This window comes from Rhipicephalus microplus, chromosome 2, assembly GCF_043290135.1.
Source record: "Rhipicephalus microplus isolate Deutch F79 chromosome 2, USDA_Rmic, whole genome shotgun sequence".
Classification (NCBI taxonomy): Eukaryota; Metazoa; Arthropoda; class Arachnida; order Ixodida; family Ixodidae; genus Rhipicephalus; species Rhipicephalus microplus.
Window position 1 is genome coordinate 15,647,839 of NC_134701.1, and position 19,119 is coordinate 15,666,957.

The window sequence follows — 19,119 nt, forward strand, 5'->3', positions numbered from 1 at the left end:
TTTCAAGAAAAATCGAAGGTGGGTTTTTTAAATATTGATTTTTAAATAGGCTTTGCTGTCAACAAATTTGAAAGTTTGGGGCCATTTATAAAATGATGTGTTTGAGGCACAGCAATGGTATTGACAGGCAATATTATAAACATTATGTTGTAATTGGTCAGCAAGTTATGAAACACTTGCTGGTTTAGCTTATGAGGAAAAAAATTTCAAATCAAACAACCTATAAAAATGTCACCTGTTCAGACATTTTTTAGAAACAGTTTGTTTTAGCCCACAAGCAAACTATGCTGCTTCACTCTTCATTACACATACATTTATTAGAAAAAAAATCCTCTTCATCAAGCTAATATTTGTGTTTTTATATCGTCGTTAACTTTTGAAAATGACAAGGGACGAAATTGGTTTCTGTTGTGTTATCGTGTTTGTGCATAGGGGGGCTGACGCAGACGCGCTTTGCTATCAGCGGTGACCCAGACTCGGACTGTTGGGCATCGTGACGTCAATGCTCAGTGTGATAGTGGCTCGATTATGTATATAAGCAACCGCCCCTTTTCCTTCCTGGTTGTGAAACAGTTGGTTGTGTGACCGAATAAACATTTGTTGCACTTAGCCACCGTGTGCTGCCTGCCGGTCTCGCCCCTGTTTAGACGAAGATATAATAGTCCATATGTACAAAATAAGTTCAATATTTCTTTCTTCTTAAACTATGTAATTAATAAAAAACGAAGTTTACTTTGGGGCTATTGGGTGGTATGTGCACAAAATATAAAATGAACAATATAAAATGAACCCGTGTCGATCTCTCGTGGAATCACTCGGCTGTCAAATATTTGAAGAACGACAGGGACATCGTAATCCTACCAGGCGTTTGATGGCGACTCCACCCTAATCGACACAACACCGCTTTCAGTTAATAGAGTATGCCGGCTGTTTGAACTTCGTCTCTCCTGCACCTATTTCTTTTTTAACAACGCCTTCTTCAAGCAGACCAGTGGGACCGCCATGGGGGCAGTGATGTTGGCAACAGTAGCAGCGCTTGTGATGGGGGACATTGAGAAGCAGGCACCTTCCGCGTTTGACCTCAAATCCAAGATGTTTGTGTGCTACGTGGATGATTGTTTCTGTGTGGTGATGATTGTTTCTGTGTGGTGAAGTCTAGCGGGCCGACAATTTTCTCGCATGCCTGAATTCTTTTGAGCCTGATATACAGTTCTCAGGAGAAAGAGAGAACTATTTGGCTCTCCCTTTTCTAGATGTGCTAGCAAGAAGGCAACATTAGAACCTGTCCTTTTCCGTGTTCAGTAAACCCACCCTAACAGGATGCTACCTCCATTTCAGCTCGAACCACCCCACATCACAAGCTCTCTGTGGTGCAAAGCCTTTTTCAGAGGGCCGAAAGAATTTCTTCGTCACCACAATAACGGAAGGAGAAAAGGGATAGAATTATCAGTGACGTGAGTGCTAAGGGCTACACAAAAGCGTTAATTTGCCGAGCTCTTTAAATGAGTAAAAATGCAGCACTTGTGTCACCGCATTGACAGCATAGGTCGATCCCATATGTTGCCGGCACCAGCGAAAAAATAGCCCGCATGCTGAAAAGAGCAGGGGTCAACATCGCATACAAGCCATCCACCACTATTGGCAGCTACATCAATCGCCCTAAAGATCAAGGCCTGGGGAGAAATCTCAAGGCATCTTATACCGGATCCAATGGGCTGACTGCCCCGCTTACTATATTGGAGAAACCAAGAATTTCCATGAAAGGATGTGACAGCACAAAAACAACCTCTGTCAACTGAACAGCCAACAGAGCGCAGTAGCAGAACACTGGGAGCGATTTGACCACAACGTCGACCCGGCGAAGCAGAAATTTCGCAAGAAGGAATTCCCGCCAGCGACTCCTCTTCGAATTCTCGCACATTCAGCAGACAGCTGGGCACATCAATTGCTCCACTGGGACATTGCCCTTTCTTTACTGCCAGGGTTTGCGACGGGTCGCAACAAATCTCTCGTGCAAGGCGAGCAAGCGTATATAATGAGCGTTGCACATTCTGGCTTTCTTACCTCTAAGGAAGGAGCCGGTCTGCCTTCTAAACATCGGTTTTCTGAATATAATTTTTGGTTGGAGTTTTCCAATTTCCTCAGGACTATGGAACATCAACATCATCATCATATTTACATGTTTTTTTCATATTCACTGCACGTGCTCAGAACTTTCTAAGCAATTATGATACATTTATTTACTTATTCTATAAGAGCACATGATTTTCATTACCACTCGAGGGTCTCAAGGTAGAAGACGTAACAGTCATGCAATTTGATTAGATCATCATGGAAAACCTGGAGAAGTCAGGGAATTTTGAAAAAACAAATTGGTAGACACCTTGAAGGATGCTCACCAGAGCATGTGGACATTTCCATTGAGCATTAGCTAATATAAAAGGCTGCACTCACTAAAGTTAGGTAACAATTACACGCTAGCTACAAGCAATGAACTAATAATATAATTAGCCACTAATTCAGAGTAAAGAGCTGCAATTTCGTCGTCCTGATGATTGAGTATATATGACTCACTCGCTTGCGTGCTGCTCAGAGGCAAAGAGATGCGAACTGATCTGGTTGTAGGAATATGTGCCCCCTCTGTTGTAAAGAATCTTACTACTAGTTACATTTGTTGATACGTACTTCTCATAAATAACGAGACACCCACATTGTTATTATTTATTATTATTATTCCTATGTATTTAATTTTTTTGCTAGAGTAATCTCACAAGTGCCGGAGGGCGATTTACGGAGGGTCAGCGGGTATACTTGGAAATCGGCAGGGCCGTGCATGTGGTGTCGCTCCAATTATGGGATTGGCAGAGAACTTAGGAGGCTTGCAACATTTGTGACCTGTAGCCAAATCAAGCAAGTACCGGTGATCATGTTTATTACTCAGGAGTGTTTTGTCACTGCAGCGTCATTGTGCTTCTGCGCTACTCAGCCTGGACTATATTTTCAGTCATTCACTTTGAAAAGTTGTGCATCTGATGTAACCACGGGCTTTAGTGATCTGGCACTGTGTCAAACATGTTTATGTAGTGGGCGAGGAAATATACTGAACTTGAACGAAGCACTTTTGTTTTAGATATATAGTTTATGGTGTAAATTAAGTAAGTGAAGCATCAAAGCTGCTGCACTTGTGAGTGGCCTTACATGCATCTTCTATATTGGACAGCCACAGAAGTTATCGGTACCACTTTTCTGTAGCCAATATGTAATTTATGATGTAATTTATGTAAGTGAAGCATCAAAGCTGCTTCACTTGTAAGTGGCCTTACATGCATCTTCTGTATTGGACAGCCACAGAAGTTATCAGTACCACTCTTTTGTAGCCATATTTTCAATTGTGTAAACAAAGGCAATGTTATGCAGAATGAAGAAAAATAACTTCTGCATGTAATATGAATTGTTGGTATTAGTTGGACTGTTTTTGTAAAGGGGGTTGTTACCTGGAGTCTTCGGCACTGATTTTATTGTTTGTGCTTTTTCAGAATTACGACACCTCAGAGTCAAAGCTGCGCCGAGAGTTTGAGGTGTTTGGCCCAATTAAAAAGGTAAGCTGTAGCTCTTACCTCCTCTGATGGGGTTTTAGGTTGCATATCTTTGCAAGTTTCAGCTTGCAATATATTTCACACTTGTTCTCAGCATCAGCGCCATGCTGCAACTGCTGCATTTGCAAAGCCGTCATATGCAATGTATTAGAGCCATGTGCTGCCGTCTAGTTAAGAATGAGAGAAATCGACGGAGTGACGGGCCTGGCAAGCACATTTGAAGATAGCGTTCATTTCGTTGAGCACATTTTACTTGACGCGTTTCTTTTTTTCACCACTCTGCTAAATGTTCCGAGTTTCGCCTCTATGTTAAACACCAAGGAAGCGAAAAGCGGAGACCAACGAGACATCTGGATATTTCAACTTCACAAGATGCTTTCACTGAACAAAAAGCAGTAAGTGTTTACACGCAAACAATAAACAGCGACGCTCATTGCGCGGGTTGATACCTTACTATAATTGGAAGATCGCGTTTGTCGTACCATCGTTCAAAATGTAAAAAGGTGCAGCGATTGCTGAAAGAAGAGCAAAAGGCATCTGAATATTATCGCGAAAGCAAGCACCACGCATGTGTTCAAAAAATTGCCGCAGATGCACAGAAAGAAGAGAAAAAGGCCATGTTTCTTTTGCATCAAATAGAATGTGATGAAAAAAAGTGTTCAGCGTAGCCAGACAAAGTTTTTAGGGAGTGTGTGACATGGCGCTTTCTGTCCCCAAGAAGCTATGTATGATCATGCTCGCAGTTTGGGGCTCCTGACACTGACAGCTAAGTGCCCTCTTCAGAGGTATATAAGTCCAAGCCCAACATCAACGGGTATGAGCAATGCCATAAACCATTCGTGTGTCTTCAATGGGTAGGCAAAATTGTTTTTCAACGCGTGGCGAGTGATGAAGCGCGCCCGAACTCATGTGCTGGCGTTGTGGGCGCTGCACGGAGGAGCGAAGGAGAGTCAGGGTCGCAGCCCCCCCCCCCCCCCCCCCCACCCCCAATGTAGCAACGAGAGGCATGTACTACACCCGATGCGAAGGCCATAAGAAGTGAGCGCGCAAATGCAGCCCGGCCGTACCCTGTGCACGCTAATGCTCCCGCATGCCAACTCTCGCCATCATGCCTTAAAGGTTCACAGCTGCAGCGCCAGCCCCTCTCCTCCTTGCAATCTTTAGGCGCTTCTTCATGCTCCTTTGCCAAGTGAAATAAGTGTGGGCGTTCTCTTTCTTCCTGAGGAGCAGTCGACAGCAGACTTCGCACGCGGGGTGATATTGCACAAGCTCTCCATGCAACGGAGATGGCCAGCTTTTTTCATCTTTGCTTCAGCCCTGTTCGTCATAAACACTCGCAAGTAGAACGTATACACGGTGCACAGAGTGATGTTGTCCATTTGAAATTGATACGGAAATTCATGGCGACGGGAAAAAACAGTCCACAGTGTACAAAGTTGGCTATGCACACACAGATATGTGTAAGTGAAGCCTACCGTAACTGTTTATTTCAAAGTCACAGAGAATCTTCTCGCACTGCCTATTTTATTTCGCAGAATAGTTGAGGAGTTATTTGGTTCATCCTAATAACTAATGCTGAAGTTGAACCGTCTCTCTTTTTGCAGTGACTAGGCACAACGGCAAGTGTTATCAGGCTTGCTCAAAATGAATACTTCTCTATTTTAACAGTAGTAGCGCAAAGCTGGAGCATGAGTCAGTTGAATAACTTGAAATCATCATCTACGCATCCGCCTCTCTACGGGTGCTTTTCGCACTAGCCCCGTGGAAAGCCTGTGCGTGGAATCGAACGAATGGTTGCTCCACCTACAGAGATGTTTATTTATTTATTTATTTATTATACCCTCAGGGTTTTCACATTACATTGTTACATTTATTCTAAATATTATCTTTATGTAAATGCAGACAAGGATCACCCATCACATTCCACAATCAATGACATGTCAAGCCTTGCTGTGTTTGAAAAACAGCCTTCTATGAGACAGCCCTACTCACTCCATGTGAGGGGCCTATCGAAGGAAACTGGTGTGCCACTCGAACACTGCTTGGTGGCTCCCGCAGTATGCCTGCCACCGTGGCAGTGGCAGGCGATAGATTGCGACGTGTATTTCTTGGAGGTTACGAAGCATGCTCCAATCGCACATATGCAGACATACTTCCTTGAACTACAACATAAATACACATTTCCTGAGTTCTTTACGGATGCTTCAAAGTCGAACACTTCTGCTTCGTACGCATCCGTCGGCCCATCCTTTTCGGAAGCCGGCGTCTGCAGTCTGATACAAGCATTTTCACCGGCGAAGCTTATGCAATACTTGCGGCTGTTCAACACGTTAAACAAATAAAACTACAGAATGCAATAATATATAGAGATTCCCTAAGCATAGTAAAAGCTTTGAAAACGCCTAAAAAGCACAAAAACCCTGTCCTTGTCTCGCTTTATTCACTCCTATGCACAGTGTACCCATCCAAGCAGCATGTTGTAGTCTGCTGGGTGCCAGGGCACCGCGAAATACAAGGCAACATTCTGGTGGACCAGCTAGCTGGATGTGCCAACAAAACGGCTAGCAATACATCGATACCATTCCTGCACCCGTCTAGCAAGCTTTTCTAAAACGAAAGCTCGGGGGGTTTTTGGCAAAGCACATGGGACACACAAACAGGTAATAAATTGCATGTCATCAAGCCGCAACTTGATCACTGGCCACCAGTATCAAAATCAGGCCACACAGAAGTAATACAAGATTAAGAACAGAACATACGCACACAATACATTCATTTCTTTTTGTCTGGTGGCGATCCACCTTTGTCTGAAAGATGTGAAGAAGCGCTCACCGTACTTTACGTTCTGATCCACACGGCAAGAAGACAACACTTTCCATTACTCTACCAATAGCAGATACCACTTCATCCTGCAATGTTTGTCGGTAGGGAACCACTTTTTACACATAAATCATTGTTAGCTTTTTTAAGAGAGGTTCGTACTGTCACGGGGTCGTAACGTGGCCGAAGACAGGAGACTTTATGTTGGGATTCAACTGTTAATTTAGGCGAACCTGTGCCCGGTAAACCGTAAGTCTGATTACAGTAGCAGTCTTGCACAGATAGCAGTAAACGGAGCGTCGACCGTCGATCAACTACTGACGAGCGGCGAAGTGCGTCGGCATTTATACTCTAGCCATCGAATGTTCTAGCGTTATCACTGGCGGTGACGTTGGTTCCAGAATAATCTGTACAGTTCGCGGAGTGGGCGTGATCTTATCGAAATGATCTACTACAGTCCTGAAGCTTCTCGAAAACTGCTGGTGCAGTTTGCGCTGAGAATTGTGGTAGTGTACTGGGGCGATAATAAAACTTGAGGAATGGAACTTGGCATTGCCCCCGAGTTGGGCCAGAGTATTGCCGATGGTACGATGACATGCGGTGGCTGGGCGACGGCGAACGGGAAGGATTTCGTGGTGTTCACTGAGTTCCTGTCAGGTAGTCGGCGATGTCACATGGCCGTTCCCCTGACTGCAGACGTGGTGCATTGACGGCGAAGCCACGCAGTCCCATCTGTCGATACTGGCAACAGCGGTATGTATGCCAGGCTTCCCCGCAGTGGTAGCAGAGGGGGCGGTTATCAGGTGCACGCCAAACGTCAGTTTTCCTCAGCGCACTGTGATAGCCTGCTGGCGAATGTTAGGACGTCGGTGGGAGTGGCGGCGGTGGTGGCATCTGGCGATGGAAGTGCGATGGGGTGGCATTTTGGCGGGAACGGGGAGGAGCGTTGTGGCGCACTGCAGCGGCGTAGCTCATAGCTTCCGGCTCGGGCTGCGGTGCTTGGGGAATTCAAAGCGATTGCCGAACTTCTTCTCGCACAGTGTCGGCGATCGAATCCACTTGAGGCTGCGCCGAAGGCAACAGCTTGCGCAGCTCTTTTCGCACGATCGCTTGGATCGTTTCACGTAGGGCTTTGGAGTCAATGGCTTGAGCAGCAGCGCAATCTGGAGTTAGGCGACGATTATACTGTCTGGTGCACATGTCCAGGGTCTTTTCGATAGTGGTCGCTTCGGCTACAATTTTTGGGACGGTGTTCGGTGGATCTCTCATCAGACCCACGAAGAACTCCTGTTTGACCCCTCACATGAGGAAACGAACTTTCTTCTCAGGCATGTCTGAGTAAGCGTGGTGGAATGGGCGGGTCATTTCTTCTGTTAAAATGGCAACATTTTCATTCGATAGCTGAACCCGAGTCTCTAGTAAAGCAGCGGCCCTCTCTTTGCGAGCGAGGCTTGCGAACGTTTGCAGGAATGCGCTGCGTAAGACCTCCCACGTTTCAAGCGCGGACTCCCGATTTTCGAGCCAGGTCCTTGCGGTGTCTTCCAGGTAGAAGTAACGCACGACGGAGCTTATCTTCATTGTCCCAGCGGTTGAGGGCGGCTACACGGTCGTATGTTTCTAGCCAGGTCTCCGGGTCTTCGAACGATGAACAATGGAAAGTTGGTGGTTCCCTGGGTTGATGCATGACGATCGGGAGCTGGGACGCTGTGGTTGTCATTGTCGCGGCAGTTGAGGTCATGGCCTGGGTCTTCCGCACCTTGTCTTGTAGGAGCCCGTACTCCGGTGGTAGACCTTGCTGTCGGTGGCTTGTTCTCTGCTCCTGGTTGGCGTCGGTGTCTTCTCTGCGACGTGGGCTGGGTTCACGGCTTGACGGGGGCGGCCGGTACATAAACGAAGCAGCACCTCCACCAGATGTCACGGGGTCGTGACGTGGCCGAAGACAGGAGACTTTATGTAGGGATTCAACTGTTTATTTGGGCGAACCTGTGCCCGGTAAACAGAAAGTCTTATTACAGTAGCAGTCTTGCAGTGAACGGAGCGCTGGCCGTCGATTGACTACTGACAAGTGGCGAAGTGCGTCGGTGTTTATACTCTTGCCATCGAATGTTCTACCGTTATAGCTGGCGGTGTCGAGGTTCCAGAATAATCTGTACAGTTCGCGGAGTGGGCGTGATCTTATCGAAAGGATCCGCTACAGTCCTGAAGCTTCTCGAAAACTGCAGGTGCGGTTTGCGCTGAGAATTGTGTTGTGTATTGGGCCGATAACAAAACATGAGGAATGAAACATGGCAACATCAAATACCCGGGCATTCCAAAGCACGACCTCTCCAGAGAGGTCTCCGCTGCGGTGGCTACACTAACAAAGCACTTGCCTCACGGCCCTTGGACGCAGGGTGTGAACGAGTGAGGCACGTGTGCTAATGCCTTACATGTCCACCATCGTTTTTATCATCACAAGCTTTTGTCATTCATTAACATCACACACCTTTGATGGCATGGTCATAATTTTATTACTTCTACGGTTTTCCCCGCCTTAGCGCAAGGAACCTTAAGGCCCTTATACAGCCGCTCATCACAATCATTGTTCATATCTCTAGTAAGATGAACTGGCTCTCTTTGGCCATTAGATGGCCCTTGCGCCACAAAACATCAAACATCATCATCACATCAAATATTTAAAGAATCACTTGCTGGTCTATAATATAAAAAGACACATATATAGATATTCTCTGGGCGCACATTGTCTGTGTCAGTAGCTCCACGAATATCACGCCCTCCAAGCGTAACTTCAAAGACGCAGCCTCCGCGTACAATATTGTCACGGGGTCGTGACGTGGCCTAAGACAGGAGACTGTGTTGGAATTTGACTGTTTATTTGGGCGAACCTGTGCCCGGTAAACGGAGAGTCCGATTAAAGTAGCAGTCTTGAACTGATAGTGGCGAACGGAGCGTCGGTCGTCGATCAACTACTGACAAGCGGCGAAGCGCGTCGGCATTTATACTCTTGCCGTCGAATGTTCTAGCGTTATCGCTGGCGGTGGTGTAGGTTCCAGAATAATCTGTACAGTTCACAGAATCGGCGTGATCTTATCGAAATGGTCTACTACAGTCCGGAAGCTTCTCGAAAACTGCAGGCGCGGTTTGTGCTAAGAATTGTGTAGTGTTTTGGAACGATAACAAAGCTTGGGAAATGGAACGTGGCATTGCCCCCCTCCGAAAAAGGCATCGTCCCGATGCTTTAACTAAAGAAGAAGGTACAGCAATAATGCAAGAAAGTACAATGAATAAATTACGATACAATAATAGTACAAAAAAAAACACTGTTTCAGTTTGTTAACGCGCATGAAACGGCTTGAGGCGCGTGACATGGACGACTTCAGGTCGCGATCGGCGTCGTTGAGAGTTCGTGATGCCGTCGGGGACAACCTCATAATCAAGTGGGCCGAGACGTTGAACCACCCTGTGCGGTCTGAAGGACCGTCGCAGAAGCTTTTCACTTAGTCCACGTCGGCGTATCGGCGTCCACACCCAAACACGTTCGCCGGGCTGGTATTCCACGAAGCGGCGTCGAGGATTATAATGGTGACTGTCGGTCGTCTGTTGGTTCTTGATACGGAGGCGCGCGAGTTGTCAGGCTTCTTCGGCACGCTGAAGATCTTTACACACATCGAGGTTTTCTTCATCGGTGATGCTGGGTAACATAGCATCGAGCGTCGTTGCCAGGTTCCTTCCAGAGACCAATTTGTAGGAGATATCTGCGTCGTCTCCTGCACCGCCGTGTTGTATGTGAAGGTCACGTACAGAAGAATGGCGTCCCACGTCTTGTGTTCGACATTGACGTACATTGCCAGCATGTCGGCGATCGTCTTGTTAAACCGCTCGGTGAGGCCGTTGGTCTGTGGGTGGTACGCTGTCGTTCGGCGGTGGTTTGTCTGGCTGTATGCTAAGATCGCTTGAGTTAAGTTGGCAGTAAATGCCGTTCCTCTGTTGGTGATAAGGACCTCTGGGGCGCCGTGACGTAGGACGATATTTTCGACGGACAACTTAGCTACCTCGGATGCACTGCCTTTGGGAAGGGCTTTTGTCTCGGGGTAGCGGGTGAGGTTGTTGGTAGCTACCACGATCCACTTGTTTCCGAAAGCCGACGTCGGGAACGGCCCCAGTAGGTCCATACCAATCTGCTGGAAAGGTCGGCAAGGTGGTTCAATTGGCTGCAGAAGTCCCGCTGGCCTTGTCGGCGGTGCCTTGCGTCGCTGACAGTCCCGGCATGTCCTCACATAACTAGTGACGTCGGTGGTAAGACGTGGCCAGTACTACCTTTCTTGTATCCTCGCGAGCGTGCGAGAAACACCGAGGTGCCCTGCCGTCGGATCGTCGTGCAGGGTCTGCAGGAATTCCGGTCGCAGAGCTGAAGGCACCACAAGAAGGTACTTAGCTCGAAGCGCTGAAAAGTTTTTCTTTTAGAAGACCGTTTCGCAGGAAGAATGACGCAAGTGCGCGCTTGAATATCTTTGGGAGTCGGCCCACCGTCGTGTAGCGAAGTCGTCGGTAGTTATTGTTCCCAAGAAGTTGTCGTCATCCGGGTCGTCGGCTGGTGGTTGGTCGACAGGCGCACAAGAGGGACAGTCGGCGTCGGAGTGTTTCTTGCCGGACTTGTAAATGACAGTAATGTCATTTTCTTGAAGTCTCGGGCTCCACTGTGCGAGGCGACCTGAAGGGTCCTTCAAGGAAGCTAGCCAACACAAGCCGTGGTGGTCACTCACAACTTTGAAGGGCTTGCCGTAGAGGTAGAGGCGAAATTTTGTTGTAGCTTGGATGATGGCGAGGCACTTTTTTTCTGTTGTGGAATAATATGCTTGTGCTTTGGATAGCGATCAGCTGGCGTAACTAATAACCCTTTCAAGTCCGTCAGCCCTCTGCGCAAGAATAGTGCCAAGACCTATGCTGCTTGCGTCAGTGTGTATTTCTGTCACGGTGAATTCGTCGAAATGGGCAAGTAACGAAGGCGTCTGGAGGCGATGTTTAAGCTCCTGGAAAGCGTGTTCCTGCGGCGTTTCCCACTTGAACTCTACGTCGGCCTTGGTTAGGTTAGTGAGAGGATCGGCGATGCGGGCGAAGTTTTTCACGAACCGCCCATAATAGGCGCACAGGCCCAGAAATCGGCGCACCGCCTTCTTGTCAGTGGGCGGCGGGAAGTCGGCGATGGCGGCTGTTATCCGTGGATCGGGACCAACTCCAGACTTGCTAATAACGTGCCCCAGAAACAAGAGCTCCTCGCACGCAAATCTGCACTTTTCTGGCTTCAGTGTGAGTCTGTGCGTCTTGATGGCTTGAAGTACAGCTTCAAGGCGCCGAAGAGTCGAATTCGAAACTCGAGGAAAACACGACGACGTCGTCCAAGTACACAAGGCAAGTCTGCCACTTCAATCCTGCCAGTACTGTATCCATAACGCGATGAAAAGTTGCAGGCGCTGAGGAAAGACCGAAGGGCATCACCTTAAACTCGAAGAGGCCGTCCAGTGTTATAAACGCCGTCTTCTCTCGGTCTCTTTCGTCGACTTCGATTTGCCAATAGCCAGTCTTGAGGTTCACTGACGAAAAGTATGTGGCGTTATGGAGCCGATCAAGTGCGTCGTCTATTCGTGGGAGAGGATACACATCCTTTCTTGTGATTTTGTTCAGGCGGCGATAATCGATGCAGAAACGTACGGTCCCATCCTTTTTCTTCACTAATACCACGGGGGATGCCCATGGACTCTTGAACGGCTGGATAATGTCATCCCGCACCATTTCATCAACTTGTCTCTTCATGGCCTCACGTTCTCGCGTCGAAACCCTGTACGGACTATGACGGAGTGGTCTGGCGTTTCATTCGGTTATGATGCGATGTTTCGTGATTGGGGTCTGCCGAATTTTCGATGACAACGAAAAGCAATCTTCTTATTGCAGGAGCAGGGCCTTGAGCTGTTCTTGCTTATGGTTCGGAAGTCTGGGATTCACATCGAAAGCTATGGGAGGGGCTTGGTTCCTCTGAGCAGGTTCCGCAGAATCGGCGAGTGCGAAAGCACTGGTGGCTTCGACAATTTCTTCGATGTATGGGACCGTTGTTCCTTTGTTCACATGTTTGTACTCATTGCTGAAATTCGTGAGCATAACCGTTGCTTCGCCTCCCCGCAGCTCTGCAATTCCTCTTGCGACGCAAATATTTCGGGTGACCAACAGATGCTGACTGCCTTCTACGACGCCGTCCAAGTCAGGTGATTTAGGAGCGCCGACTGAAATAATGACGGTTAAGCGAGGCGGAATGGTGACTTATTCTTCCAGCACATTCAAGGCATGGTTTCCTGACGGCGTGCGCAGCGGTAGTGCTTCTTCATTGGATAACTGTTTTTAGGTTGATGACAGCACCATGGAATCATAAGAAGTCCATGCCAAAGATGACATCTCTCGAGCAACGCTGTAGGACTACGAAGTCTGTAGGGGATATACGGCCGTTAATGGTGACTCTCGCTGTGCATATACCTGCAGGCGTTGCGAGATGACCTCCGGCTGTGCGGATTTCAGGGCCTTCCCAAGCTGTCCTAACTTTCTTTAACTTCGCGGTGAACACGACCCACTGATGACGGAGTAGTCGGCTCCAGTATCGACGAGAGCGGTCACACTGTGGCCGTCGATAAGAACGTTGAGGTCGCTAGTTCGCCGTCTCGTATTGCAGGTAGGGCGTGGCGTCAGGTAACGGCTGCGTCGGCTTTTTCCGCTGCTTCCATGTTGCGTCTTCAGGTCACCTTCGGTAAGTGAGGTTTGGCCGTCAGGGCTTTGCCTGGTTGGCGTTGTGTTCGGAAAGCTCCGTCGCGGCGTCGTCATCGTCGGAGGATCTTCGGTAGTTCGTCGCACAGCAACCGCAACTCCATCCGTTGCTGCCCTTAGTTTCCCGGATACAGGCTAAAGACCGGCCCTGCGTTGGGCCAGAGTACTGCCGGTGGTGCAATGACGTGCGGCGGCTGGGTGACGGCGAACGGGAAGGGCTTCATGGTAACCACATAGTTCCTGTCAGACAGTCGGTGATGTCACGTGTCCGTTCTCCTGGCTGTGGACGCGGTGCATTGACGGCGAAGCCACCCATTCCCATCTGTCGGTACAGGCAACGGCGGTATGTGTGTCCGGCCTCGCCGCAGTGGTAGCAAAGCAGGCGGTGGTCAGGGGTGCGCCAGACGTCAGTCTTCCTTGGCGCACTGCGCTGGGCCACTGGCGAACAGTAGGACGTTGGTGAGGGTGGTGGCGGTGGTGGCGTCTGGCGACGGAAGTGTGATGGGCAGTGTTTTGGCATGCGCGTGCAGGAGGGGCGTGGCGGCGAGCTGCAGCAGCATAGCTCATGGCTTGCAGCTGAGGCTCTTGAGGCTGAGAAACGCCCAGCGATTGCTGGATCTCCTGGCGTACGACGTCCGCCATGGAATCCACGTGAGGCTGCGCTGAAGGAAGTAATTTTCGCAGCTCTTCTTGCACGTTCGCTCCGATCGTCTCACGCAAGTCGGTGGTTCCAAGCGCTTGAATGCCGGCGTTGCTTGTAGACAAGAAGCTGCAGTTATATTGCCGCGTGCGCCTCTCGAGCGTCTTCTCTATCGTAGATGCTTCTGAAATGAATTCGGCGACCGTCTTTGGCGGGTTTCTGATCAGCCCAGCGAAGAGTTCCTGCTTTTCTCCTCGCATGAGGAGACGAACCTTCTTCTCCTTGGACATGTCGGAGTCAGGGTGGCGGAAAAGTTTAATCATATATTCCGTGAATAGCGCCACGTTTTCGTTTGGCATCTGCATGCGGGTTTCGAGGAAAGCTGCGGCCTTCTCCTTGCGCACCACACTTGCGAAAGTAGTGAGGTACCTGGCATGAAAGACATCCCTCGTTGTAAGGCTTCGCTTTTGATTCTCGAACCAGGTCCGAGTAGCATCTTCTAAGGCGAAACACACATGCCGGAGCTTGTCATCGTGTGTCTAGTCATTGAAGGCGGCGACACGGTCGAACCTTTTGATGCAGCTTTCCGGGCCTTTCAGTGGCGAACCGCGGAAAGTTGGCGGCTCTTTAGGTTGCCGGAGCAGGAGTGGTGCAGGCTGCTCGGGGGCGGTCATGGTTGCAGTAGTTCATGTCGGGATCTGGGTCTGCCTGGCTGCTTCAGGAAGGGGTGCGTACTCAGGTTGTAGTCCCCCTGCCTGCGGCTTGTTCACTGTTCAGGGTTAGCGTCCGTGTCTTCTTTGCCGCTTGGGCTGGGGTCGCGGCTTGAAGGGGGCGTCCGGAACATCAAAGAAGCAGCACCTCCACCAGATGTCACGGGGTCGTGACGTGGCCGAAGACAGGAGACTTTGCGTTAGAATTTAACTGTTTATTTGGGCGAACCTGTGCCCGGTAAACGGAAAGTCCAATTACAGTAGCAGTCTTGGACTGATAGTGACAAACGGAGCGTCGGCCGTCGATCAACTACTGACTAGCGGCGAAGCGCGTAGGCATTTATATTCTTGCCGTCAAATGTTCTAGCGTTATCGCTGGCGGTGGCGTAGGTTCCAGAATAATCTGTACAGTTCGCAGAGTAGGCGTGATCTTATCGAGATGGTCTACTACAGTCCTGAAGCTTCTCGAAAACTGCGGGGCCGGTTTGCGCTGAGAATTGTGTAATGTTTTGGGACGATAACAAAACTTGGGAAATGGAACGTGGCAATATAGCGTCACTGGAAGCGAACATGCACACATCAGAGAGCTGTAGCAAGATATACAAATACGGTACAGGACTATGGTAGCACTTCTCCCTTCCAGCTCGCTGTGCTCAAAGTGCATTCTGAAATAGATTTAGTGCAAAACGACAAGCACACGCAAGAAGACACGCAAAAAGAATTCACTTCACGAGCATTTGTGAAGTCATCTTTTCTTCTAATGTCTCATTTTTTTTTGCACTCAAACTTATTCTAAAATGAATTAACATGTCCAACAAGGTATTTTATTGAAGTGCCCCCCCATCCAATGATCAACAGGTGCATCGTAAACAACGTGCAGGCTTACTGGCAACAAAAATGCATGACCACGCACAGTAACTTTGAAAAAAAACCTTTGTGGTGTGGGGGTGACTTCACTGGAATTTGGAGTGGCGAAAGCACAAACGAAAGAGGAGGAGCGGTACCGTAGTTCCAGACCATGTTTGCATTCCATATTCCTGTAACTTTCTGAAGCTCTTTCTCAAACACAACACTTCCAAACGAGCAACACACTCTGAGAGACTGAAGGCACAGCTAGAGGAGGTGCCGTTGCTGAAGGCACCGCTGCGCTTAGACTGGCACCGACATGACGGTGCGCCGCGGTGCCGGGGCACGCAGCTGCACTGCTTACTACACAAATGGTGCAGAAGCAGAATGCCAGGCGCGTGATGTTCAACGTATCGGGGGGCGTCTTCGACATGCTTGCCGATTAAAACACACTGCACGAATGACAGTTATCTCTCAAAAAAGTCAAATATTTTTTGATCACTAGCTAGTTCCTGGTGTTTTTTTCGTCCAACTTGCCTGTTAATGAGCCATCACAGCATCCCAATGAAACCTTCTTGCAGCCTCATATCGCTTGTCTAGTCAACTTCCGCTAGACAACAATGTCAGCATCATTAGGGCTTTTCATTTCCTCAGCACAAACATTCACTGTGTGCGTGTCTCTGTCTCTCTGTGTACGACATATTTACTCGTGCTTATCAGTACACACTGACATTCATACTCATGAATATACACTCACAAGTACCCAATCACATTAATAATCACGACTGCTCACACTAATGAGTACTCATTCATGAGTTCATACTCATGCCTACTTACCCGCCTCACGTTCTAATTCAGGACTATATTACACTCATGAGGGCTCACTCACGTTCACACTCATGTGTTTTCACACTCTTGTCCTCTCACACTCATGCTTAATTCTACTCACGCTCATGAGTGCTCACTCATACCAATACTACTCACCACATTCAAATCGCTGTAAGTGTACTCATGAATGAGAGTGCGGAGCTATGTAATCATGTCATGGCTTTAGGATGTGAAATCCCCGCAAGTATAATTATATTTAACACTGCAATGTGACGTGGATGCGGAACATTATAGGCCCATGTACTTACTTAGACTTAGGTGCACCCATGGTTTTGATTTCTTGAGGCCTTCTTGTCATGGTTTTGGGAGTAAAACCCCCACTAGTATAATCATTTAACTGTGCAATGTGACATAGTCCTACCCCTCATTCTTTGATAACTCAGTAAGCATTATAAGGAAGAGTAACTGAGCCCCCCTGCCCCTTTTTCTTTACAAATGGATCAATGAATCATATTTGTGTTATTCATTCATTCATTCATTCATTCATTCATTCATTCATTCACTGTTTATTCAGACAAAACAATGATTGCCTAGGTTGAAGGGACTAAAGGCAGATTACCTCTGCCTGACTAAGGTCCCTCCACCCATACATTTTCTCAGGTGAAGTAGAACAAAGGATACAAATTTCATTCTGCTTTTGAATGAGGGGACACAAAATTCAAATTCAACAAGTAAATAGATGTCGACACATACGTTTTAAAATAACACGTTACAGTTATCACCGATTTGCAGTACCAATATAAAATATATAGATATATAAAAAATGCAACACGAAAAAATTTCTGACAGAATTACTAAGTACCATAGAGGAAAACATTTGGAAAGAAAGAAATTGAGCAATTTTCATCTAATATTCAAAAGCACTAACGACACAAAAGAAATATTTATAATAAATAATTCAATTAAGGCTCCTTACAAGACAGGAAGTACATCTTAACTTTTTTCTTCACACTGTTTTTAGTGTTATGTTCTTTCAAAAGTTCACGGACATAGCTATTTTCGTGGAGTAGATAAGGTATTTGATATGATAAAGTTTGCTTACCATATGTTGTTCTGAATAAAGGCAATCGAAAACGATCAAAGCGTAGTTCATAGGGAGTATCGCTTGGGTGGCAATGCTCCATATAAGTGCCAACGGTGTTTCCTATTTCATGAATGACTTATAAGCTGAGTTTAAGATTGTATAATTGGTAGACAGTAAGTATCTGAAGCTTGCCAAAAAATGGAGGAGTGTGTTCTCTAGGTTGCAGATTTTCTATGTAGCGTACTGACCTTCTTTGTAAAACTAACAGCCTGTCAAGATTGGTTTTTGAAGTTGTGCCCCAAATTAAAAGACAATAATGTAGATGGTGTCCTGCGTATAAGCTGATGCCTGGTTCGCTCGTCGGGCGTTGCGAAATGAACCATAGAGGCGGATGGTACCAAACGAAACTCCCACTTCATTACCATAAAAATCACAAAACAACAAAAACACGCACACATTGAAAAACAAAGAAAAGGAAATGTCTTAATGATGCGCGTTTCAACGTCCGATACTGTTTGCGTTCTCTAGTTTTCGCGCTTACAGTTCTCTAGTTTTCGCGCTTACAGTTGTGGCGTGGCCTTCGGTCCGCTGGGAGTGCCTCTCAGGCGTAATGACACACCATATCGATGCTCAACGGTGGTGACAATGTTGAACAACACTACAGCGGTAGCTCCAGTGGTTTCTCGCCTAGGCAGGTGCTCGTGCGGGATACACTGCAGACCAGGATCGGCTTTGGCTCGGGGCCTGCTCGCCGAGGTCGGTGGTCGGGCGGGAAACTGCAGCCCAGGATCGGCAGTGGTACCGGGGCTGCTCGCCGAGGTCGGTGCTCGGGCGGGAAACTGCAGCCTAGGATCCGCCGTTGCTCTGTGAGCTGCTCGCCGAGTCAGGTGCTCGGGCGAGAACCATTGCCGTCCAGGGGCAGCGGTACTTCCTTGCGCTGCTCGCTGAGTCAGGTGCTCGGGCGGGAGCCGGGAGTGAGACCCAGTCCGAACTTCCGCAGCCCTTGGCTCCTCGAACGCCACGTCCCCGCTCTCACATTCCTCACTCCCCTCGCGTCCTCTTGTCTCGTCTTCCTCTCGCTCATTCGAGCATTTAAATTACCTATTCAAGACAACTTCTTTCTCTTCTTTTCTTCATCTTGTCATTCTTGACAATGGCCCCCAATTTTTTTAGTTTTCGCTCCACGAAAACTGTCGTCTCCCCTAGCACCATACACTTCACTGTACCGCACAACACTTTCCTGCACGACTCAGCACTTTACTTCATGGCACATCTCGGCACTTCCCTTCCCCGCACAACACTTCACCTCTTGGCACATCACGTCACTGCACGGCACACTAAAATTCACTGTTGCACCACTAATCTTGCCTACACTAACGCGCACATCCATCTTCATGAGTCACAGTCACACTTCACTGTCATCCCGCATCAGCAATGAAACAACGATACTAGGTATGTGTCCGCACGGAGTTTCCTACTTCATCATTCTACTCATAAAATCTGCGCCAACATTGTCTCTCCCTTTTATATACTGGACCGAGAAACTGTACTCCTGTAAGATAAGGCTCCACCGCATGACTTTAGCGTTATTATGCTTCACCCGGTTGAGGTACTCCAGCGGCTGGTGATCCGTTTGCACCACAAACTGGGTTCCATACAAATAAATGTGAAATCGCTTACCAGCCCACATTAAAGCATAACATTCCTTCTCCACCGTAGCGTAGTTTATTTCCCGGTCATTCAGCTTCCGACTTGCGTACAAGACTGGATGCAAGATCCCATCAGATT

General features: G+C 48.0%; 1 protein-coding gene across 3 annotated transcripts in view; it reads left to right on the forward strand.

Moving 5' to 3' along the window:
• The window catches only part of LOC119169203 (uncharacterized), a 341,045-nt gene that overhangs the window by 79,304 nt on the left and 242,622 nt on the right, over positions 1–19,119 (forward strand). For all 3 annotated transcript variants that reach the window (XM_075886230.1, XM_075886226.1, XM_037420316.2), the window contains exon 5: positions 3,537–3,599. In XM_075886230.1, the coding sequence (XP_075742345.1) occupies positions 3,537–3,599 (63 nt within the window). The remainder of the gene's footprint in view (positions 1–3,536; positions 3,600–19,119) is intronic.